The following is a 19,659-nucleotide window of genomic DNA, read 5'->3' on the forward strand; positions in this document are numbered from 1 at the left end:
GTGAAAACAGCAGCAGACACCTGAGCAGACCCAGCAAAGTGGTGGTACCCACACCGAATGCACTTCTGGAACTGAACTCATTGTGAACATTGGACGTTAAGTTGTCCTGAGAAAGCTTGTCTAGTGTAGAGAAGTAGAAATCCATCTTTGCACAGTCAAACTGAGGTTGCCCTCAGCTATAGTGGATATATTACAAAAACAGAATACAGTAAGTAGAAGAGCTGCTTGCCGTGTTGTATATAAGAAAACTCGGTGGCCTACACCACCTGAAGGCAGCACACTCTAGTCCTGAGCAGAAACATCTTCCTTGCCATCTCTTGATTTTGGAGTCCTCATACAGCAAAGGCCACTCTTTCTGACTGCTTAAATGGAAACGTGTCTCAGACTATAATCCAATAATGGACCAAAAAGTTTGGGAATGGAAGCCAGAAGCAAAGGGAAAAAACAGAGAGAGTCAGCACACCGGTTAAACAAGTTTCCTTCTATGTGCGCAACTGCCACAGAGGAGGTTACTATCACTGAAGATACACAAACAGGCAGACAATCCTAACACTTTGAGCAGGAAAGCAGAACAACTATCCAGTCCACAAGACATGACTTTCAAGGATGCTCCAGTCGCTACGCTCACCTTTGCATCCTGCTTCAGAAAGCCTTTCCATATCAAAGGTGTCATCTCTCCCCCCTGCTCTGCAGTGGTCACCAGCTACATTCAGACAACAGGCTCAGTAGATCCCTGAGATTACCACACAACCCCTACACCCACCTACATAAATTCCAGTTGTTTCCATATAAAATGGGTTTCAAGATTTACATTTCCTCACTTAGAAAAACCTGAAAAGGTCTGCTTTCTCTCCATGTAAGACAAGAATTCAATTTGCCCTCCCAGCACTGCAATCCTACACTTGTAGTTAATGTTTGGAGCACATGAGTTTAAGGACTACTGTAGGCTGGAAGCTTGCACTTCACTACAAATACAAAATGATCTTTCTATCACAAATGTACAGAGCAAAATCCAGAAACTCCAAAGGTACTGGAGTGACAGACACATGCACAATTACAAGCCTCACAATGATAACAGTGTATGAAGACTGAACTTGAGTTTCATGCTCAAGTGGAATGGAAAAGAAACCATAGACACAGAAAGACCCTGCTTTCAGATGAAATCTAGAAGGCTACAGGATATTCATGTAGCCAGGAACTGAGCACCTTTACACACACACTTTTCATTCACTACCTTTGCCCTGAGAGGAAAGTAGTTTTGCCAAAATTCCCTTATACCCTCAGCACCACATAATTCTTGCATGAGACTTCAAAACAACCGTCAAGGTACTTAACCAGCAGTAAAACTATCCCTCTTTTGCAGGTGTGGGCACATGCACAAAGGCACAAGGTACAAAGCTGAAGCAGTTTGCCCCCAGCCATCCAGCTCAGACAGCAAGAAAGCCAAAACATAACTTATATTTCCTGAATATCAAATCCACAGCTACTCCAAGAATCTCACTGCCTTCTCCCAAGTCTGGACCACTACTTTGTCCCCTCATTTTTCCCTATCAAACCACTCATATGCAGCTTTTTATCTTACTATAAAAGGCTTAAGGATGTTCTTCTAGATTGATAATATAAAATCGAATTTAGTCCAAACTTTATTTCTAAATCACTACTTTAAATGAATTTAAGTCTGCAATTTTGTTATACACTGTATCTCCAGTCTTGCTCAGTGGTATAAACTTTTTTCCTGCATGTTAGAAATTTATTCAGCAGCTACAGTAATGAATGCAACCCCTGAAACACTTAAAGCAATGAATAACTAAACAGAAACAGCTCATTTTACGTGCAAAAGCAGCCTTCAGAGACACATTAGCTTCATTTCCTCAGGACATTTTGACAGATCTGACTCAGCTTCAGCAATTTAGCCTTACTTCTACTTTATGATGAGATGAGAGTAGATTGCTGGATGAGATTGTCCCATGACCACCCAACAGTCATACCAAAAGGAAAAGCTGGGGCTTTTCCTCTCCAAACATCTAACACACTGGCAACAATATAGGACTGCTAACAGCATAGAGATCTATCTCAGTGGACCATCATTGCTGTGACAAAGCAACAAGATTTATTTTTTTTTAAAGAATAAAAATGGAAAGACTATGGTTTGACCTTTCCTCAACTGAGATATCACATTTTCTCCTGTAACTGGAGAATCAGTCCCAGCCTGCCTCTTTTAGAACCCATGTCTGATTCAATCCGGCTTACTTTTGCAAATAAATCCAGTGTTGCCTAATGACAGAACAGAAACATCACATTTACATTCCTGCAGTAACATCAAGTTACAGGAGAAATATGCCTTAAAAGGTGGCTTGTAGTAAAATGGATACAAAACTTCTCTCTTTCCCTTCAAATCGGGAGAGAAAATCTCTACATTACTTGGTAGAATCAGTTTATCCAGAGTACAGCAAGATCCCTGCACTAAATACTGGTGTATTTCAAGCATTTATCTCCTCAGGAGAGGGGAGAGAAGGCAGATAGGTAGAAGACAAAACTCATTCTTCAGTCCAATACCATAACACATACAGAACATCCAAAGAGACAGGCAGACCTTCAGAACTGTATACTACTTACATATGCAATATGGAAGCTCAGGTATGAAAAGAATACTACCATGTCACACAAACAGATGTGACAGCCATTCTGTCAAATAAATGTGTATTTCTAGAGTCCAGCCCCAGCTCCAAAAGCAGCATAGACCACCTAGCCACCTCTGCCACGTTCAACTTCTTCACCTCTGTCCACCTTCATTTATCCTGCATCTCATAATACACTTGTGGATTCTTTAAGCTGTGCTTATTAGGGTTTTTCCAGTTGAAGACCTTCATGTAGAAGACATTACAGAACATAACAGTATTACATTTATGTCTACACTTGAATTTGCTAGCTTTCCCTTTGCACACAAATTAAGAAAAATTCAATAGTGTTAGCTAAAAGTAACAAGCTTTCTCCCATCCTTACTTGCATTTTCTTTGCAAAGAAGTTACATTACTACACATAGGCATTCAGTGATCTAGCAACACATGATGAGCTTTTTACCAGCTATGAAAAGATATCCAGGTAAGTCAACAGAAATCACGTATCAAACTCCCTTCTACAAACAAGAAGGAATCCTGTAACTGCAGATATTTTGAAAACTGCCCTCTGCTAAGCCACTAACCAGAACCCAGGAATTGTTCTTCCACTGACAGTTCACTGGCTTAAAGGAATTGCATTTTGCACTCCTTATCAGCTGTGGGAGTCCTGAAAAACATCTCTCCCTCCACCTTGGAAAGTCTAAGAGTTCTTCAGATTAAAATGGTAACACATATAGTTGTCTGACTCAAACTCGATAAAGAACCTTCTTACCCAAAGGTTTTCTTTAAACTGTTCCTCAGAACAGTATATAGAAGACAATACCTCCAATAGTTACAAGCTTAGTTGTCAAAGCAATTGCTGGTGCAGAGCCCCGCTAGCCAATGATCGCTGATAGAATTACAGCTTGATTAATAACAAACTTATGTTTATAAGGAACTCACAAATCTCAGAGGCATGTAATATAGAAATCTGCCCCACAAAAGCTTTATGGTTCATTAACCCTCTTGAGTGCAAAGTTATCTCATAGTACCATAATTTTTCTATCCATTTTTCTTTCCAAAACTCCCACTAACACCTGATTTAAGGTATACATTCACTTACTCACTCCCCCTCTTCCCAATGAAGAGCCTAAAGGTACTTTCTGAAAAGCACAATAAACTCCCTTTTTTTTATGCTGTTACAAACACAGCAAGCAAAATGAAACTCAGTATTTCAGCTTTTTTCTACCAAGAAGTCAAATAGACTGGCAACAAACTGCTTGTGGTGACCTAATACTTAATTAAAAGATTAAGAACACATTATTTTCTCAGAGTGTATGCAGCATACAGCTTTTCTATCCTTTTTCGCCACACACAATTTTATTCCAGATGATTAGTGGTGATTTTATTCATATAAACTCCTTTCCCTACTACACGTATTTCTATTTGAAATTATTATACATCACTGTGCAAGGACACCACATGATGGTATTAGTCACTAGGGTGGAACCCGGTGTGGCTTTGCTGTATCAGAAAAGGAAATATAAGCTTTAACAATTCTTTTGCACATTATTTATATACTAGGAATCTAGTTTTATTTTAGAGTTCAGGATTGATGAGGCAAATCAAGGTGAACACATAAGCACATCTCTATGTCCAGATTAAGCACAGTGTTAACGCTTGACATAGCACAACTGGTAACATGCACACTCTTAGAAATCCAAACTTAGGGAATAAATCTCACCAGTCATTTCAGGAATGGCTTCGTATGCTGCTAGCCTACAGATGTCAAATAGTGCAAACACAAACTTACGCATTAGGAAAGGGCTCAAATCAAATCTTTCACATAATCTAGTTATCATGAATGCTGATCTCCAGCAACACAGACCAGACTAACTAGGAGCTCACAACTCTTTATTACTAGTTTCCATGATACTAGCTACCAATAGCTTAGCAGCTTTAGTATATTCATACCACCTTCTAGCTGAAGAACTGACTGCTTCTTGGATAGGACTCATGTTCTTCTGATTTCCCCACTTGAAACATTACTCTGGTGTAAGCGTTTCTGGCACAAAATGCAGCTGAGAAAATAAAACCTCAGAATTTCCATTTGAACTCAGTCAGTTAGTTAGAAACTGTAATACTACTAATGCTGCAACATGGTATTTTGAACCAATCTGCTTTCCCTTCTAGAAAAGAAGATTCAAACCTAAGTCAGAGCAATGATACTCTTTTTCCCCTTTGATACACCTCTGTGTTTCAAGTACACTGCAAGCTTAAAGGATTCTAAAAAGACCTTGTAACCTTTCAAAGGGGGGAGGGACAACATAAAAAAACCACGTAACCAAGTCTGGACATACAAGCAGTTCTTTCAAAATTTCCCAACCACAGGAAAGACAGTATTTCTTAACGTTTAAGAAAATGCATTCCCCATGTAAGCAAGGATTTTGAATAAATCTGATCATTTAAGAGGGGGAAAAACCCCACTGCTTAGCTTCTCTTAGGAGAGCTCAATACAAAACTACACTGACTGCAAAAGGTGATTAGGGACACAGAACATGAGCTTATTCAAACCAAGTCAGAGGGTCAAAGCATTAAGCAATGCACTTGCACACCACAGAGGATTACTCACCTAAGTAGTTAACACAGAAAAACTGTGAGCTCAGGCTTGTATCGACCAACTGCAATCCCAATGATCAATTGTAGAGTGGTAAACGCTGTAAGATCAATAGCATTGCCTTCCTAGTTATCAGAGCAGGCAGATACAATACTGGGAAGAGAAACTAACCTTTGAAACACCCTAAAAGACATACTTTTTCAAACAAGAAAGCTATTTATAAGTCGTAAACAACCCTTCTTTGCTTTTTCCTCAAGCAATAGTTTTCAAAAACATCTTCCAGAGCTTTTCAATTACAGCTCCACTAGACCTTCTTTACATCAACATTGATCTGAATTGCACTGATCAATTTTAAATAGACAGTAATGCCTTCACATAGAGATCTTTGTAAAATGACAGCTGAAGCTCGGGAATTTATGACTGAAAAGACTGGGAGCAATTATGTTAGAAACAAAATGCCAGAAAAGGCTGGATAGAAGTTCTTTCTAATAAGTAAAACTAAATTTCTCAGATCAATTTATCGAAATATTCAACCAAGCACCCACTGTAAAATACCGAAACAGGCTCGTGTCAAAAAACTTACGATACAGAGACTGGACTTTGACAATAATATTGAACGTCCTGAATTATCAATCCCTAAAGTTGTGGAAGCAACAGGAAACCATAAGCTTAAAAAAGGAGAAGGATGAGTAAGGTGATGCCTTCTGTGGCATTATAGCACTTTTGCCATCAGCACCAGCCAAAACAGCTGTGGCAGAGACAGTGTGATGGATTGGTCCAGAAACCTAACTCCTATTCTGTTAGTCAGAGATTTTTGTCTCTAGGATAACAAGCACCAGACACTGCAAAACACCATGTAAACAATGGAGATGAGATCTTCCATGTGTTTTTGGTGATTTTTCACCATATTTTTCTATCCACCAACATAAACTATACAGTAAGCCTCCCAGCTGATCAGTATATTGTATATACTGATTAATACACTCTTGAAATATTCTAAAAATTGAAGTTCAATCCGTTAAAGAGAAACTAAGATTTATTAATTCATTTATCTTATACGTGAGGCTTCCTTGGTTTTCCCTTTGAAGCTTCAGGTACCTTTGTTTCAGTTTACACTTATGCAGAGTGTCTGATCTTAGTAGAAGCAACTCCTTCCCTCACTCCTTTGTTCCACAGTGCACTCACAGAGAAAGAAAAAGAAGTATCAAACTTGCAGGCCTGACACAGCCAGTGAGACAAGAAAAGTGCAATGACTTTCAGTTTTGTTTTTGAGATTAAAACCACAAGCTCGCAAAAGCTAAGTTTAAAGACTACATGTTTTCTCTCCCGCTATCCTCAGAATTAAGGCTTTGCCCAGAAGGTTTAAGTCACCCAATAGCAACAGTGATCTAAAGCATCCCTGCCACTTTTGAATCACAGCTCTGCGGGTACAGAAAACGGAAGCCATTAAGTAGCAGTACTATTGTAGTACTGTAACCTAACCCCATCCTGCACGTGGCCTCGAATAAATCGTTCCAACTCTGCTACATTTCTACCACATGTACCGTCTCAGCCCCGTTGCCTTCCCCATGGCTAGTACAGCGCCACACATAGCTCTGTCCTGTATGGAGTAAAGGAGAGGAGGCGGACAAGAGAGTTTGCTCCCTCTCCCCTGAAAAATGCTGTTGCAGAGCCATGATGCCAGGTATGCAGGGTCAGCCCTAAGAAGCCAGCACTTGCAGGAGTGCCTGCATAGGGGCAGAAAGTCCCATGCTCCGAGGATAAGTGAAGGAAGACAAGGAAGACATCTGGCTAATTGCAGTACCGCCTCTTCCTCTTTTTTCTTAACACTCTGGATCACAGTTGGAGTAAGATTCCCTTTGCCAAGCTCCCACAAAAGCCTCTTAACTCCATAACAGGCTGTGAGATCCGCTATGCCTTCTATCAGTTACGCAGCCACTGAAGTTATATCATCAAGTCATAACTCATATTGTTCCTTAATTTGGCAATACTCACTTGTTATTTAGGTATATCCACCCCAAAGTGCTTAAATTTGATATGAATACATTTTTACTGAGTCCAGGACGGCAGCTGCACAGCCAAGTACCAGAGTCCATCTGCTTATCTCTATTCTAATGAGACAGCACCAACGTCATAAGATTTCTGTAAGACTACTTTTTTTTTTACTCGTTTGGAATTTTTAAATGATGCGGGGAATAAAAACACTTGATAAGGCGATTACTCATTTCCATCTATTTTAATTTATTTTACTAAATAACAAAGCAATCCTAACTTTCACTTTAAAATGACAGATTTTGAGCTATCAAAACTCAAGTAGACAGTTCTCAAATTATATTAAACAGCTTCACAAAAGTCTTAAATGTTTTACTTCCAGTCAGCACTGAGCTGAACAGAACATGAGGTATTATCAGGAAGTCAGAAACTACAAAACTGAAGCATTTTTACACCAGTGTATGCATCCATGGTATACCTGCATGAGAGAAAGATATAATCCTCTTCCCTGTTCAAAAGCAGAAATGCCAAATGGAAAAGATCCAGAAATAGATACTAAGCACAAACAGAGATGTGGAGAGCTACAACCCATGAAGTAAACTAGACTTTGGCTCTCCAGCGCACAAGAAGGCGCAACCAAAGACTGAATACAGTAAAAATCTAAAATCACAAGTGGCATTAGGGAAGACGAGTACTATGGTTTTCACGACACAAGAGCCAGAAATCAGCAAATTACCTGACGGCAGGCTTGACAAAAAAACCCACACACGCACCCTCCTGAACAAAAGCAGTCGTTTCAGTTCTTCACAGAAGACTTAGTTACCGTGGGGAGGAACTTGCTTCCAAACATCACGGGCACTAACCGTTTGCTCAGATTTCAACGGCAATCGGCTCTTAGATGGCAAATTAAGGGTTGTTAAGCAGAAAAGTATTCCCTTGACTCAGGCAGTCCCCGAAACTGCCGGAAAGCAGAGCAGGGAGTGTCACCCGACCTCCCTCTGCTCCCCGGGCCCAGCCCCGGACAGAGGGGCGGCTTTCCGTCCCTCAGAGCTCACCCTGCAGCTTCACACCGCCATTAAGCGGGACCTTCATCCCACAAAACGTGTCGAGCCCCCCCCCGGAAGCCAGCGGCCCCCCAGCAATTGACATCTGCTGAATCACCACGGGGGCGCGAAAAGTCCCTCGCCCCGGACGAGGGGAAGCGGCGGCGAAGTTTGGAGCCGACGGCGGGGCGGGCCCGGGGAGCGGCCGGCTGCGCGCCCCCTTCCCCGCCCAGGCCCCGCTACGAGGTGGGACCAGCGCCCCCACCCCGACTCCTCCCGGCCCGCTCGTTACCTGCGCGGCGCCCGGCGGCCCCCGGCTCCGGCTGTCCCCGCGGCTGCTGCCCACCGCCCTACCCTAGGAAACCCGTGCCACCCCCAGCCCCACCGCCGGGCGACGCCATCTTGTCTGCCTGTCCCCCCCCCCCCGCCTCCTCCGCCTCTCACTACCTCGGCGACGCGCTGGCGTCACACCGCCGGGTCACCTGCTCCAGGCCGGACCAATCGGAAGGGGCTCGCGGTGACGTCACCCCGGCGAGGAAGGGGCGGGGCCAAGGGGAGCCCCGCCTCTTTCCGCGAGGGAGGGGTCGGGGCCGGCGGGCGGGGTCTGGCCCTGTCCCTGTCCGTGTCCCCGTCCCCGACCTGGACTGGCCCCGGGTCCCCGGACCCGGCCTCGGCCCCAGCCACAGCCCAGGCCCCAGCCCTGTCCCGAGCCCTATCCCTGGCCCTGTCCCCGGCCCAGTCGCCGGGCTTATCTCAGTCCCTGGCCTTTGCCCTGGCCCAGCCCCCATCCCAGTCCCTGTCCCCGGCCCAGTCCCCGGCCCAGTCCCTGGCCCTGGCCCAGTCTCCAACCCCAGCTCAGTACCTGGCCCCGGCCCTGTCCTAGTCCCCATGCTAGTCCCTGTCCCCATCCCAGTCCCAGTTCCAGTCCCTGTCCCAGTCCCAATCCAGGTGCCTGTCCCTGACCCAGTCCCCATCCCAGCCCTCATCCCTGTCCCAGTTACAGTCCCTACCCCAGTCGCAGTCCTGGTCCCTGTCCCTATCCCAGTCCCAGTCTGTGTCCCTGTCCTAGTCCTGTCCCAGTCCCCATCCCTATCCCAGTCCCAGTCCCTGTCCCAGTCCCCATCCCTGTCCCAGTCCCTGTCCCTGTTCCAGTCCCTGTCACTATCCCAGTCCCAGTCCCTATCCCCGTCTCAGTCCTCGTCCTCATCCCAGTCCTCGTCCCGGTCCTTGTCCCTATCCCCATCCCAGTCCTAGTCCTGTCCCAGACCCTGTCCCTACCCCAGTCCCCATACCTGTCCCAGTCTCTGTCCTAGTACCTTTTGCCATCCCTGTCCCCATCCCTCTCCCCGTCTACCATGCTGGGGTCTCCTCCAGCACCTCCTGCCCCTCTCCCCGCTGGGCACAGTGACACCCCGGGTACATGGGAAGGCGTCGAGCCGGACCCAGAGGGGACATTTCCCCAGCTAGGCCTCAGCCCCTTCCCACGGCCACCCCCACGGCCTCCATCCGCCCGGGTGGGGACAATGCCCTCCGGACACGTGGGTTTTCATCCTTTTGAGAGGGCCTGGGCCCAAAATGGAGGGGGTTCGTCCAAAACGTGTGTGGCATTTGTGTGCACATGAGGGAGGATGTGGATGGGGGAACGGTGTCAGTCGCAGCTGGAAATGGCCAAACTAGAGTTATCCCGTGGGGGTTTTGCATTTCTGGATGGTAAAAAGTGAGGAACTTTTAGAGGGTTTGGGGGTTTTTTTCTCTGAGTTTGGCCTTTCACAGAGACCTTGTCTTTGGGGTTTGTTAGGTGAAAACACCCCCAAAAAAGCCCCAAAACCCGGCATAAAATAAATGCCTTCTTTACCAGCACAGCAACACGCTTTCTAACGTCACGTTGCCGCCTACGACAAGAGCACGGCAACGCGCGCGTGCGCCGCGCGGACAGTCCGCCCCGCCGCCAGGGGGCGCCCACCGCAACGAGCCGGCTGCCTCCGGTTGCTAGGAAACGGGGCGGAGGGGGGGAGACGCCGTAAAGGTGCGACGCGACTGTCGTGAAAAAAAAAGAGAAGAGAAGGGGGAAAAAAAAAAAAATGTCGTGAAGCGCGGTCGGCGGGGCCTGCGGCGGAGAGAGTGACCGGGCCCGGCTCCCCGCTCTTATATGCCCCGTCCCCCGGCGGCTTCCTCCCCCTCCTGCTCCATGTGGGGCCCGGGCCGGGCTCTCGGCCTCTCCTCCTCCTCCTTTTCCTCCTCTTCCTTCTACTATGGCCCGGAAAACAGTTAGCAGGAAGCGGAAAGCGGCGGCCGCCGCCGCCGCGGGGCCCGGGGGGCTCCAGGGGGAGCAGGTAGGCCGGGGGGGGGGAGCGGGGGGGCGGGTGTGTGGTGGGGGGAAGGTGGGGAAAGCCCTTGTTCCCGGTTGGGGAGGAGGTGCCGGTGCCCGGGGGAAGGGGTGACCCTGACCGGGGTTGCCGTGTCCCGGTGCCCGGTTGGGGCGGGGGGTCCCGGTGCCCGGGGAAGGTGTCGTGGAGGAAGAGGGGGGAACGGGGGGTGGGGGGGAGGGGAGTAGCCCTGGCCCCGGTGGGAGGGATGTTTGGGTGCGATACAGTACTCCTCTCCTGCCCCGCCTGGCGCTGCCCCCGTTGGGTTCGGGCGTTCGGCCGGTAACCGCCGGGTCCCCGCCGCCCCCGGGCTGAGCCATGCTGCCGGGCCGTCCCAGGCCGGGGCGGAGTAGACCGATACACAGCACGGTCGGTACCAGGAGGGGTGGCCCTGTCGTCCCCCCCTCAGCCCCGCCGAGCTCAGGGCGGGGGGCTGCCGGGGTTGCCCTCCCCAGTTCGCAGCGCTGCTCGGCTTCTTCCCGTTTATATAAGGGTCGGGTGCCTCAACGGCGCCCATGCGGCGTGGAGTGGTTTCAATACCATCGCAATATTGGAAGTTACTTCTTTAGAAGATATTTCTGTTTAATTTTATGTTCCTGAAGGCTGTGTCAGCATTTCCAAGTTAATCTTCGTATATGGTATTCCGTGGGTGGTTTGTAAGACTGTGTTTTGCTGGGATTATCTTTGAATATAAAAGGGTGAATATAGAAGCTTTTTCTTGTTGCTGTATCTAACTTCTTTGTTTATTTTTCACAGTATGGGTGGGATCACTTGGCTCACAAAAGGAAAAGACTCCCCCCGGTAAAAAGGTCTCTGGTGTACTACCTGAAAGGTAGAGAGGTCAGGATGCAGAATGAGTCCAGCTATCACCGCTTGTTGCATGGATATGCAGCCCAGCAGCTTCCCAGCCTCCTAAAGGAGAGAGAATTTCACCTCGGAACCCTTAATAAAGTGTTTGCCTCCCAGTGGCTGAACCACCGACAAGTGGTGTGTGGGACAAAGTGCAACACTGTAAGTGTCACCTTTCCGTTCCCCTTCCCTCTGTGAATTATTCCACTGCCAAATGATGCTTACTGTAGTCGAAGTATGTAGACTGCTAAGGAAAATATTAGGAAGTAATTAAGAACAGAGTCAAAATCACACGCAGTTAGTTTTGAATGAAGGTAATGCTTAACGATGACCCATTCTCATCTGAAAATACATCACTGTGTAGATGGCTGTAAACCTGAATACCAGGCCTGTACCTGGATGCAGCATCTGTCTTGTTTGCACGAGGGTGCTTTACATGTGTTTGGGTGGTGGAGAACAGCAATGGGGCAAATGGGAAGCTAATAAACAGTGCTAGCTTTGCTAAATGGTAGCTGACATGTCTGGCAGAAGTTGCTAGTAAGACTCTTTTCGTTGTGCTCAGTCTTACACGGTTTGGTTTTATGCATGGCTCTGTGCTGATGATTTTCAAAAGTTGCAATAAAACTAAAAACTGTGGTTAAACTGCAAGTATTTATCCAAGTAGCTAGAAATGTTCCAAACTTCAAAAATGAATTTCAGATTTTTGGGATTATCTTTTGCTTGTTCACTTTGTGATTTTTCACTCTAAATCTGTTCTCGGTGTTCGGGTAACTTCTCTTGTTCATGTACTTTTATATGCTTCGGCAAAAATTGAAACTTCTTCAGACCCTTAAAGTGATGCTTTGGATTTGAAATATTATAGGGGAATATTAAAATAATGTCCTATGGGATTTCTAAATGTAGGAGAACATGCTTCTTAGATAATATTCTCTCTAATGGAGTTAGTAGTCCAACTTCATACATGACATTGCAACCTCAGCCGATGAAGTTCTGATTGAGTTAGCGCAAAATCCCAAATTTGTTCTTTGCAAGTTGGCTAGTGTCACAGAAATGAATCGAGTGTTGTAAGGAATGAGTAGATCAAGCATTTCTTAAACCTCAAAGTATATCAGTTGGTGTGATTGTTTCTTCACCTCAAGATTTTTTTGCATCGAAGCTGTGCTCAGTGATCTCACCTGCAAGGAACAGTGGTATCTTTTTCATTTCAGATGTTCTGTTATTATTCTTAGTTACAGAGTGGGAAACTTGCATGCAGTAGTTCTTAAGAAGCAAGGCCTAGCTATATAAACAAAACGATCTTTTAGCAGGAATAAGCCTGAAATAGAATCTCTCAGCCTTCTTTCTCCACATGTGTTAATCGTCTCGGCCGGTCAGCAGCCAGCACTGTTCGTGGAACAGCTTACGGGAGTCCAACTCCTGCTGAAAGACAAGCTCTCAAAAGTCATGCTTACTCTAGCAAGATGACTGCATGTTTTACAGAGCTGCAACAGTTTTGCTGTGTTCTGTAACTAATATAGTCCCAGTGCTACTGCAGTGAAGATAAATGGGCAAGTGTGTTGTTAACACAACCTTGCAGAAAGTTGTTTGGGACCAAAGAATTGCAGAACTGTAGAGGGATTCAACCATATTGTTTTTCCCACTGCATACGCTGCAATGAAGTGGATGCTTCCACAGCTAGCCTTAATGTCCCAGATGGACCTTGTCTTTTATTAAGCAAAGTACCACGATTACAAAAGAAGTCACTTTAGCATTGTGAAAGATTATATATGAGTTATGAATACTGTAGTAGCTTTAGCTTGGTTGCTTTGTGTTCTCATTTCAACAAGTAGAGTGTTAAACTCTACGCTCTAATTACGAGGTTTTCTTTCTCATGTCCTGAGTAAGCAACCTAATAAAGAATAATCCCTTTGCCGATTCTCATATGCTGAAGTTGTGGCATTTAAGTTGGGAGTAAATCTAAAATAACTTGGTTGACTTGAATGGTGTTTGCTGCATTGGAGTTGCACATAATTAAAGTTAATGCCACAGAAAAATATAAACCATAGCAGTTATTTTAATCAAAGCTTGAATGTGGCCCTGAGAACTTCTAGCATTTAATTTATAAATTGCCCTTGGCTATGCTGTGTCAGAAGGATTCACTATTTTTAATAACAAAACAAAAATACGCTCCTGTCACAGAGGAGGTAGATTTGGGTTTAATCACTGGACAGTGCTAGTCACTATAAGCACTGAAGAGAACATGGAGCTCCCTGTCAATTGCTCATTTTTAATGAGGACTACAATGTGTTTAGTTATTTGGGGTAACTTTTTATCCTTAAAAATATCCCTGGGTATGATTGTGCGTATGAAATAACTTTATTGTTCTCCAGTGGATCCTGGTGCTCACAGTTGGCTAGCTGTAAATCAAATACTTGGGTTTCCTAAAGGTGTGTGCTTTTTCAGATACCTTTAGAATTATGAAACCTATACAAGCATTCAAGTGTCTAAAAACGCAAACACAATCACCTGGGCTATTCTGTGGCAGGCTTCATGTTTGCAAGAATCTCCTAGATCTTGTATGCTCTGGCCTTCTTAATGTTTTTCAAATTCAAATGAATGAGCAGGCAAACCTCTGAGAGGTGCAGACATTTAGGGTGTGTCACCGCGGTATCTAAGTTACCAAAGGCTGATACTGTGAAGTCCCAGAAGAAGATACTGTCTGTAATCGGCGTCTTCTGTTCGGGCTTCTTAGAGAAACTTCGGGATTTACGTAGGAGACAAGCTTATGTTTATAATATGGTGTGATTTTTATGCTGTTTGCCTAGCTTTGCTTAGCATGAGTGGCTACGTTTGCTGAAGCCTTTACGTTGCAATACAGTTAATTTTTTTTTAGTAAAAAATTAAGTACAGCGCTGTGTTTAGTCTTTTGGTATAACAAAAATATTGATAACATACTCATGTTTTAGTTGTGTTTTCCCTAAGTCTGTGACTTTTCAGTTCCCTGTGTTCTGCCAGCAAGCACAGTCCTACAAGAAGTGTAAACCAGAAGATAAGGAGGTGTCAACCCTCAGCAGAGACTGCAAGTCAATCAGATAAGAGCAGTCAATGGCTGCCTGCCTGGGCACAGAAGAAAAAATCCAATAAGGTGTTAAAAGACCCCAGACCAAAAGTCATCATCGGGCTAAAAGACTTGTGAACAGTATGGGAGGGGCCAATGTGTAGGTCACAAGGGTTGCACAGGGATTTCTTTGTTCGGTGTCCCTCTCTGGAGGCACCCAGCCTGGGCGGACCCTGGTGCTGTACCTTTCAGTTAAATTACATATTTTTATTAAATCTGACACCTGAGACTCTGCTGCAGGAAACTTAGGGTTCAGCCTGAAGGAGGAGGGAACGTGCCTGAGAGTGTGTGTGTGTGGAGTGGGAAGGGGCACCCATCAGCTGGCTGGAGTCGCCTGCTGGAAAGGGACCCTGGCCCAAGCAGTGACAGACCTGGGTGGTGTGTGTGCGAGTCCTTGGGTGGTGTGGGAATGCTTGGGCAGCAGCTTCTCCCTTAATGAAGATGAAGAACAAAGCAGCTTCTAAAAAGAAGTTCCAGTAATCATTTTGCATCTTCTTTTATTTCCTTAGTTCTGTGTATGTGTTCAGGACAAAATTCTCTTGGTAATTATGAAGTTAAGGATGAAAAAATACAAGAGCTGTAAATCATTCCCTAAATACACAAAGCTTATTAGTTTCCAATTGCTTGAGAATGTAGTTGTCTGGAATCCAATATTTTTGCTTGCTTTTTTTTTTTTTTCCCCTGGCAGGCCTGACAGATGTATTCATCTTTAAAAACTTCCTTACAGAATGCTCTCTTCTGTTTTCTCAGGTGGCTTTTCCAAGGTAGGAATGGGTTGGTTTTGGAATGCTAGCTGATACCTTTTCTGCCCTGCTGTAAACTGCCAGCTCTTGTTTCTTCTTAGAGACTTTTAATTTGTTCAAGAGATTCCATGTCTGTTCTGTGCATCTCATACAATTATAACCTTGTCTTCTAGTCCTGTGTGAGAATACAATGCACAGTTACTCTTCCATCTGTGAATATGGACTCTGTGGGGGAACTGATTTCCACTTGCTTTGCAGTTTAACATGTCTTCTGGCTTTGCACATGTAATGAAAAATCAAGAAGACCGCTCGCTTCTGATCCCAAGGAGGGAATGAGAAGTCATCCTCCTGCAGTTTGTGACTCTACCCAAAGTCCACTGAACAGTGACCAAAACTCAGTGTAAATAAACCTCTGATGCCTGTAATTGGCACTTGTGTTCACCTTTTTTCAGTGGCTTGTAAGTAAATAGATGTCCTGGTTTGAGGTAGAACAGAAACAATTTTCTTACAGAATCAATTTTACTTTTCAGTTAAGCCTCTTCTAATGAACTACACTTTTTGAAATTAATGATGTATTTTTTCAGACAGTGTCTGCTTCTGGAGTGATAACATCTGAGGGTTATAGTCAATGCCAAGGAATGGTATGCAGAGAGGCTCCTGCTTGTACTTACTGCTATAATAACCAAGGTCAGCTAATTTTGTTATCTCCCAAGTTGGAAGGTTGGAAGCAGAAGTGTACAGAGGGGTCGTATCTGTGGGGAGAAGCAGACAGGACAGATGACCCAAAACTGACCAACGGAGTATTCCATTCCCATTGGCATCATGTTCAATATAAAAGCTGAGGGATCAAAGGGGTCAGCCTCTTTCTTCAATGGCTGGTGTCTGAGGAGGACTCTATCTGTACGTCTGCCTTTGATCCCAATCCATGCATTCCTGAATCCAGTTTCAGAATTCAGCTCCCCTCCATTGCCAAGTTCAGTCTAGGACTTGCCCAGTGCCTGATGGTGACATGATCATCATCCTGGGAGCTTGATGTTGGTTTTGCATATAGTGTATATATTTCATTATTTTCTTTTTTGATATTATTATATTTTCTGTTTATTATTAATAAAAATAGGTTCAGTTTCTCTTTCAATCCATAAGTGTTTCTCTCATTCTTCTCTCATTCTCTGAAGGGAGAGGGGTTAAGGAGAGCATCTGTCATTCATTCAGTGGACAGTCCAGTCCAAACCACGCCACCTCCACACAGAATTCAAATCTAACAGCAGGAATAAAATCATCCAGGCTCTTCTTGTGTGTTTGGTATTAAAAAGGCAAGACAAAATTCATCTCTCACTTCTTAGTTAGTTTCTTAACCTTTTTAAAGAAGATACCCAAGAGACAAGCTGCTCGCATGTGATGTCAAATTGCCCAAAGTTTTATTGCACTTAATTTAGTATTTATTTGCCCTCCAATGTTAGCTGGGGGGAACCACCCGCAGACTTCTTCTAAAACCCACACTCACTGGTTCCACCCTCCCCATCTTTACCTTTTCCTCCAAGTCTGGACTGACCTAAATGTTGTTTGGCTGACACATGTTTTCTGTCTCTGGTAGGAGGTTCTCTCTCTCTTCCACCATTTCTTTCCAAGCTGCACTAGCTTCTAATAAAATTGAAGAAAAGCGCAAAGAATCTTTTTCTTTTTTAAAGTCTGCAAAATCTGAGTAATCATATAAAGTTGTTCTTCAAAACTTCCTTCCTATTGATAGACCATTAAGAAATTCCTCTTTGCAGAAATTTGTTCACTTACTTTCTTAAAGCTTACATTTCCTTTTAAATATATTTTTGTATTCTGCTGGGTTATTCATTACTGTGCTGTACTAACCCAACAGTCCCTGATTCCACAGAGGTATGCTGGGTTTATACACAGTGCAAGGCAATATTAAAATGCCTAAGTAGAAAATCTGTTTTTTGAAACATCCCAAGTAGATACCAGTCACCTTCTCTTCTGGGAAGGGAGAGAGAGAGGTTAAAGGGAGCATCTGTCCTTAGCTTAGTGCCCTGCCCAGCCTGAACCACAACAATAGCCAAGTGTTGTGTCTTGTTTCAAGAGTATTTGTATTTCTGTCTGTCCTCAGAGCCTGGTAGCTTCTGTGCCAGGTATGATGTGGGTGGTAGAGATGCCCTTTAGCAGGCAAAGTCTCTCACTTCTGCATCCTTTGCCATCTGTCGACATGTGTTAACTGTCTGACAGCCTCCTGAAATTAAACAGGGAGGGCAAGGCACAAATAAAAACTGACAAATGTGATTTTTGCAGCGAACAGATTCAATGACATCAAAGCGTGTGCCCATTAGCTAGTAGTGCTTCAGAATTTGATAGCAAGGTGGAGTGCCTGATTGCATGGTCTCGTCTCTGGAAATGTGAATTCAGAGTTGGTCAACTTGCTGGCTGCTTTTACCGCTGCTCGCTTGTCAGATGTTTTCTTTATATTCTGTGTTGTTTCTCTTTGGACCCTTCAAGGAGGATGTGTGAGGCCATTACCCACTTGCATCGCCTGTACTGCACAACCTGTGAGTAGGTGTTGTGCTAAGATTAGTGCATGTTCTGACCTCCCCTGGAAAGCAGACGTACCAGTTCGATAGCTTAGTCTTTAAAAGTCCATGTTTCTCTGGGGCTTAGCATATATTAGTAAATCTGTGTTGCTGTAGAACGAATAACCTTATGCCAAGCATTTTATGAACATGTTAAAGGAGATGCTTACAATTGGAATAAAAACCAAGACTGAGAACTGGGGAAAAATTAAACCATGCTACTCGGTGTGAGCGGCAATGGTATTGGTGGAATGACGCTGTAAGCATTGTCTTGGTTTTGTTGTTCTGTTACCCAGAAACAAATTTGAAGGAGAACAATGATGTCATTTTCCAACTTGACTGAGGGTGAAATTTTTTTGACCAGTTTCACCTGGTCTGGAGTTGAGCTGTTGCAGAACAGGGTGTTCCCACCTGCTCGTTGTTGCTGGCACTGATGTGTGCGTGGCTGCGGAGTCAGCTGGATCAGCTTGCTGCTTTGTGTCCAGGAGGGCTCTCTTCTGGGGTCAGTGTCCACCAAAGGCAGAGACACGACGCAGCTGACCTCACAGCTACCTGAGCACTAGCTGCCATCTCAAGGGTGGTGAGACGGTTTGGGTTGGTGAGGAAGAAGCACGTGGATTCTCAAAGATTGGCTTAAGCCAATTGTGAAACTTCATTGCGATTGATTCTCTCTTAGTGACTATTTTTAGCAAAGCAATGTGTTTATCTTGGGTTTCTTTCAAATGTTAGTGTGAATGGCAGGAATGTGTGTGTGATTTCTGAGAGCAATATGTGAAAAGCTGGGGCGCAGGGCATATCATAAGCACTTCTTGAGTGAAGAATAAGCAGTCTTTTCATGCATGTTCTTTGTGCCTTGTAAATCGACATCAGTCTTGCTTTTGTAATAAAAACATGCTGTGTCTCAGGGTGGCACCCTTTGTCTTTGTTCTAACTGATTTGTAGAATCAACTGAAAGATAGTGGTGCCTGTTCCGTCTGCTGTTCTGTGTGCAGCGGAGGACATGAGAGTCTACGTGCTGCCTTGAAATGGCATTTCATAGGTCTGTCCTTTAATCTTGCTATATAAAGTCAGTGCTTTCAGTTAAAGATGCATTGGAAGGGCACTTACATTTAATGAATTGGTAACTTTGGTTGTTTTGGATTTTTTTTTCCCCATTAACTGTTGTCTCCGAAAGGCAGGTCAAAAAAAAGGAAGTGAACTTGACCGAAGAGCCTGGCAAGCTCTTCTGCTCTCAGTGTTGTGTACAAGAGAAGGATGGATTTTGTAGTTCGGACTCTGGTGCTCGGATACTCAATTCCCTGCCACAGTCTTTACTTTTGCCAAATTGATTAATGAAGTACCTCGTTCACTGAAGTGAGGCAGTTTCTTGATTAACTTGATCCTAAGCAATTTGAAAAGGGGACAGCCACATAGTAATTGTATGGGAGCCATTTGCCAAATGACTTCTTAGCACTTCTGCAAACCAAAAGAAAAGTAAGCGTATAGCTAGTTAGTTATCTCATAGGGTGTGAAAAGTAGGGCCAGATCATAAAGATTCACGGCTGTGACAACTGTAGTACCTAGCCATGCCTGTCTGCCGTGATCCTTGAGTGATAGCACTGTTGCAAGCTGTACATCTGAATTGCTTTAGGGGAAGAAAAAAAGATTAATTTCTTTCTGTCTTGTCATCCAGCTTGTTTTGTTGTTAGAACAAGGTTGTCCTGCAGAGAACACAACAGTTTAGTCTGCTCCATTTCTCATGGACACAGTGTGGTCCTTGGACTTCTGGCAGATGGCCAAAGCGGT

The 19,659-nt window shown here is 44.7% G+C and overlaps 2 protein-coding genes across 4 annotated transcripts in view; one reads left to right on the top strand and one right to left on the bottom strand.

Annotated features, from left to right (window-relative positions):
• The window catches only part of UBAP1 (ubiquitin associated protein 1), a 35,364-nt gene extending 26,596 nt beyond the window's left edge, over positions 1-8,768 (bottom strand). The window contains exon 1 of one of the 2 annotated variants that reach the window (XM_063319878.1): positions 8,697-8,768. The gene's annotated coding sequence lies outside the window, so the exon portion shown is untranslated. Of the gene's footprint in view, positions 1-8,541; positions 8,654-8,696 lie in introns of those variants that run through there. The other variant, XM_063319877.1, reaches the window with a different exon arrangement.
• A 1,551-nt stretch (positions 8,769-10,319) lies between these two features.
• Positions 10,320-19,659, top strand: part of DCAF12 (DDB1 and CUL4 associated factor 12) — a 35,084-nt gene continuing 25,744 nt past the window's right edge. For both annotated transcript variants that reach the window (XR_010069027.1, XM_063319617.1), the window contains exons 1-2: positions 10,320-10,582; positions 11,372-11,626. Coding sequence is in view for 1 of the 2 variants with exons in the window: in XM_063319617.1 (XP_063175687.1) it covers positions 10,502-10,582; positions 11,372-11,626 (336 nt within the window). In the remaining variant the exon portion in view is untranslated. The remainder of the gene's footprint in view (positions 10,583-11,371; positions 11,627-19,659) is intronic.

The sequence above is a fragment of the Chroicocephalus ridibundus genome, chromosome Z (assembly GCF_963924245.1).
Source record: "Chroicocephalus ridibundus chromosome Z, bChrRid1.1, whole genome shotgun sequence".
In the NCBI taxonomy this organism is placed as follows: Eukaryota; Metazoa; Chordata; class Aves; order Charadriiformes; family Laridae; genus Chroicocephalus; species Chroicocephalus ridibundus.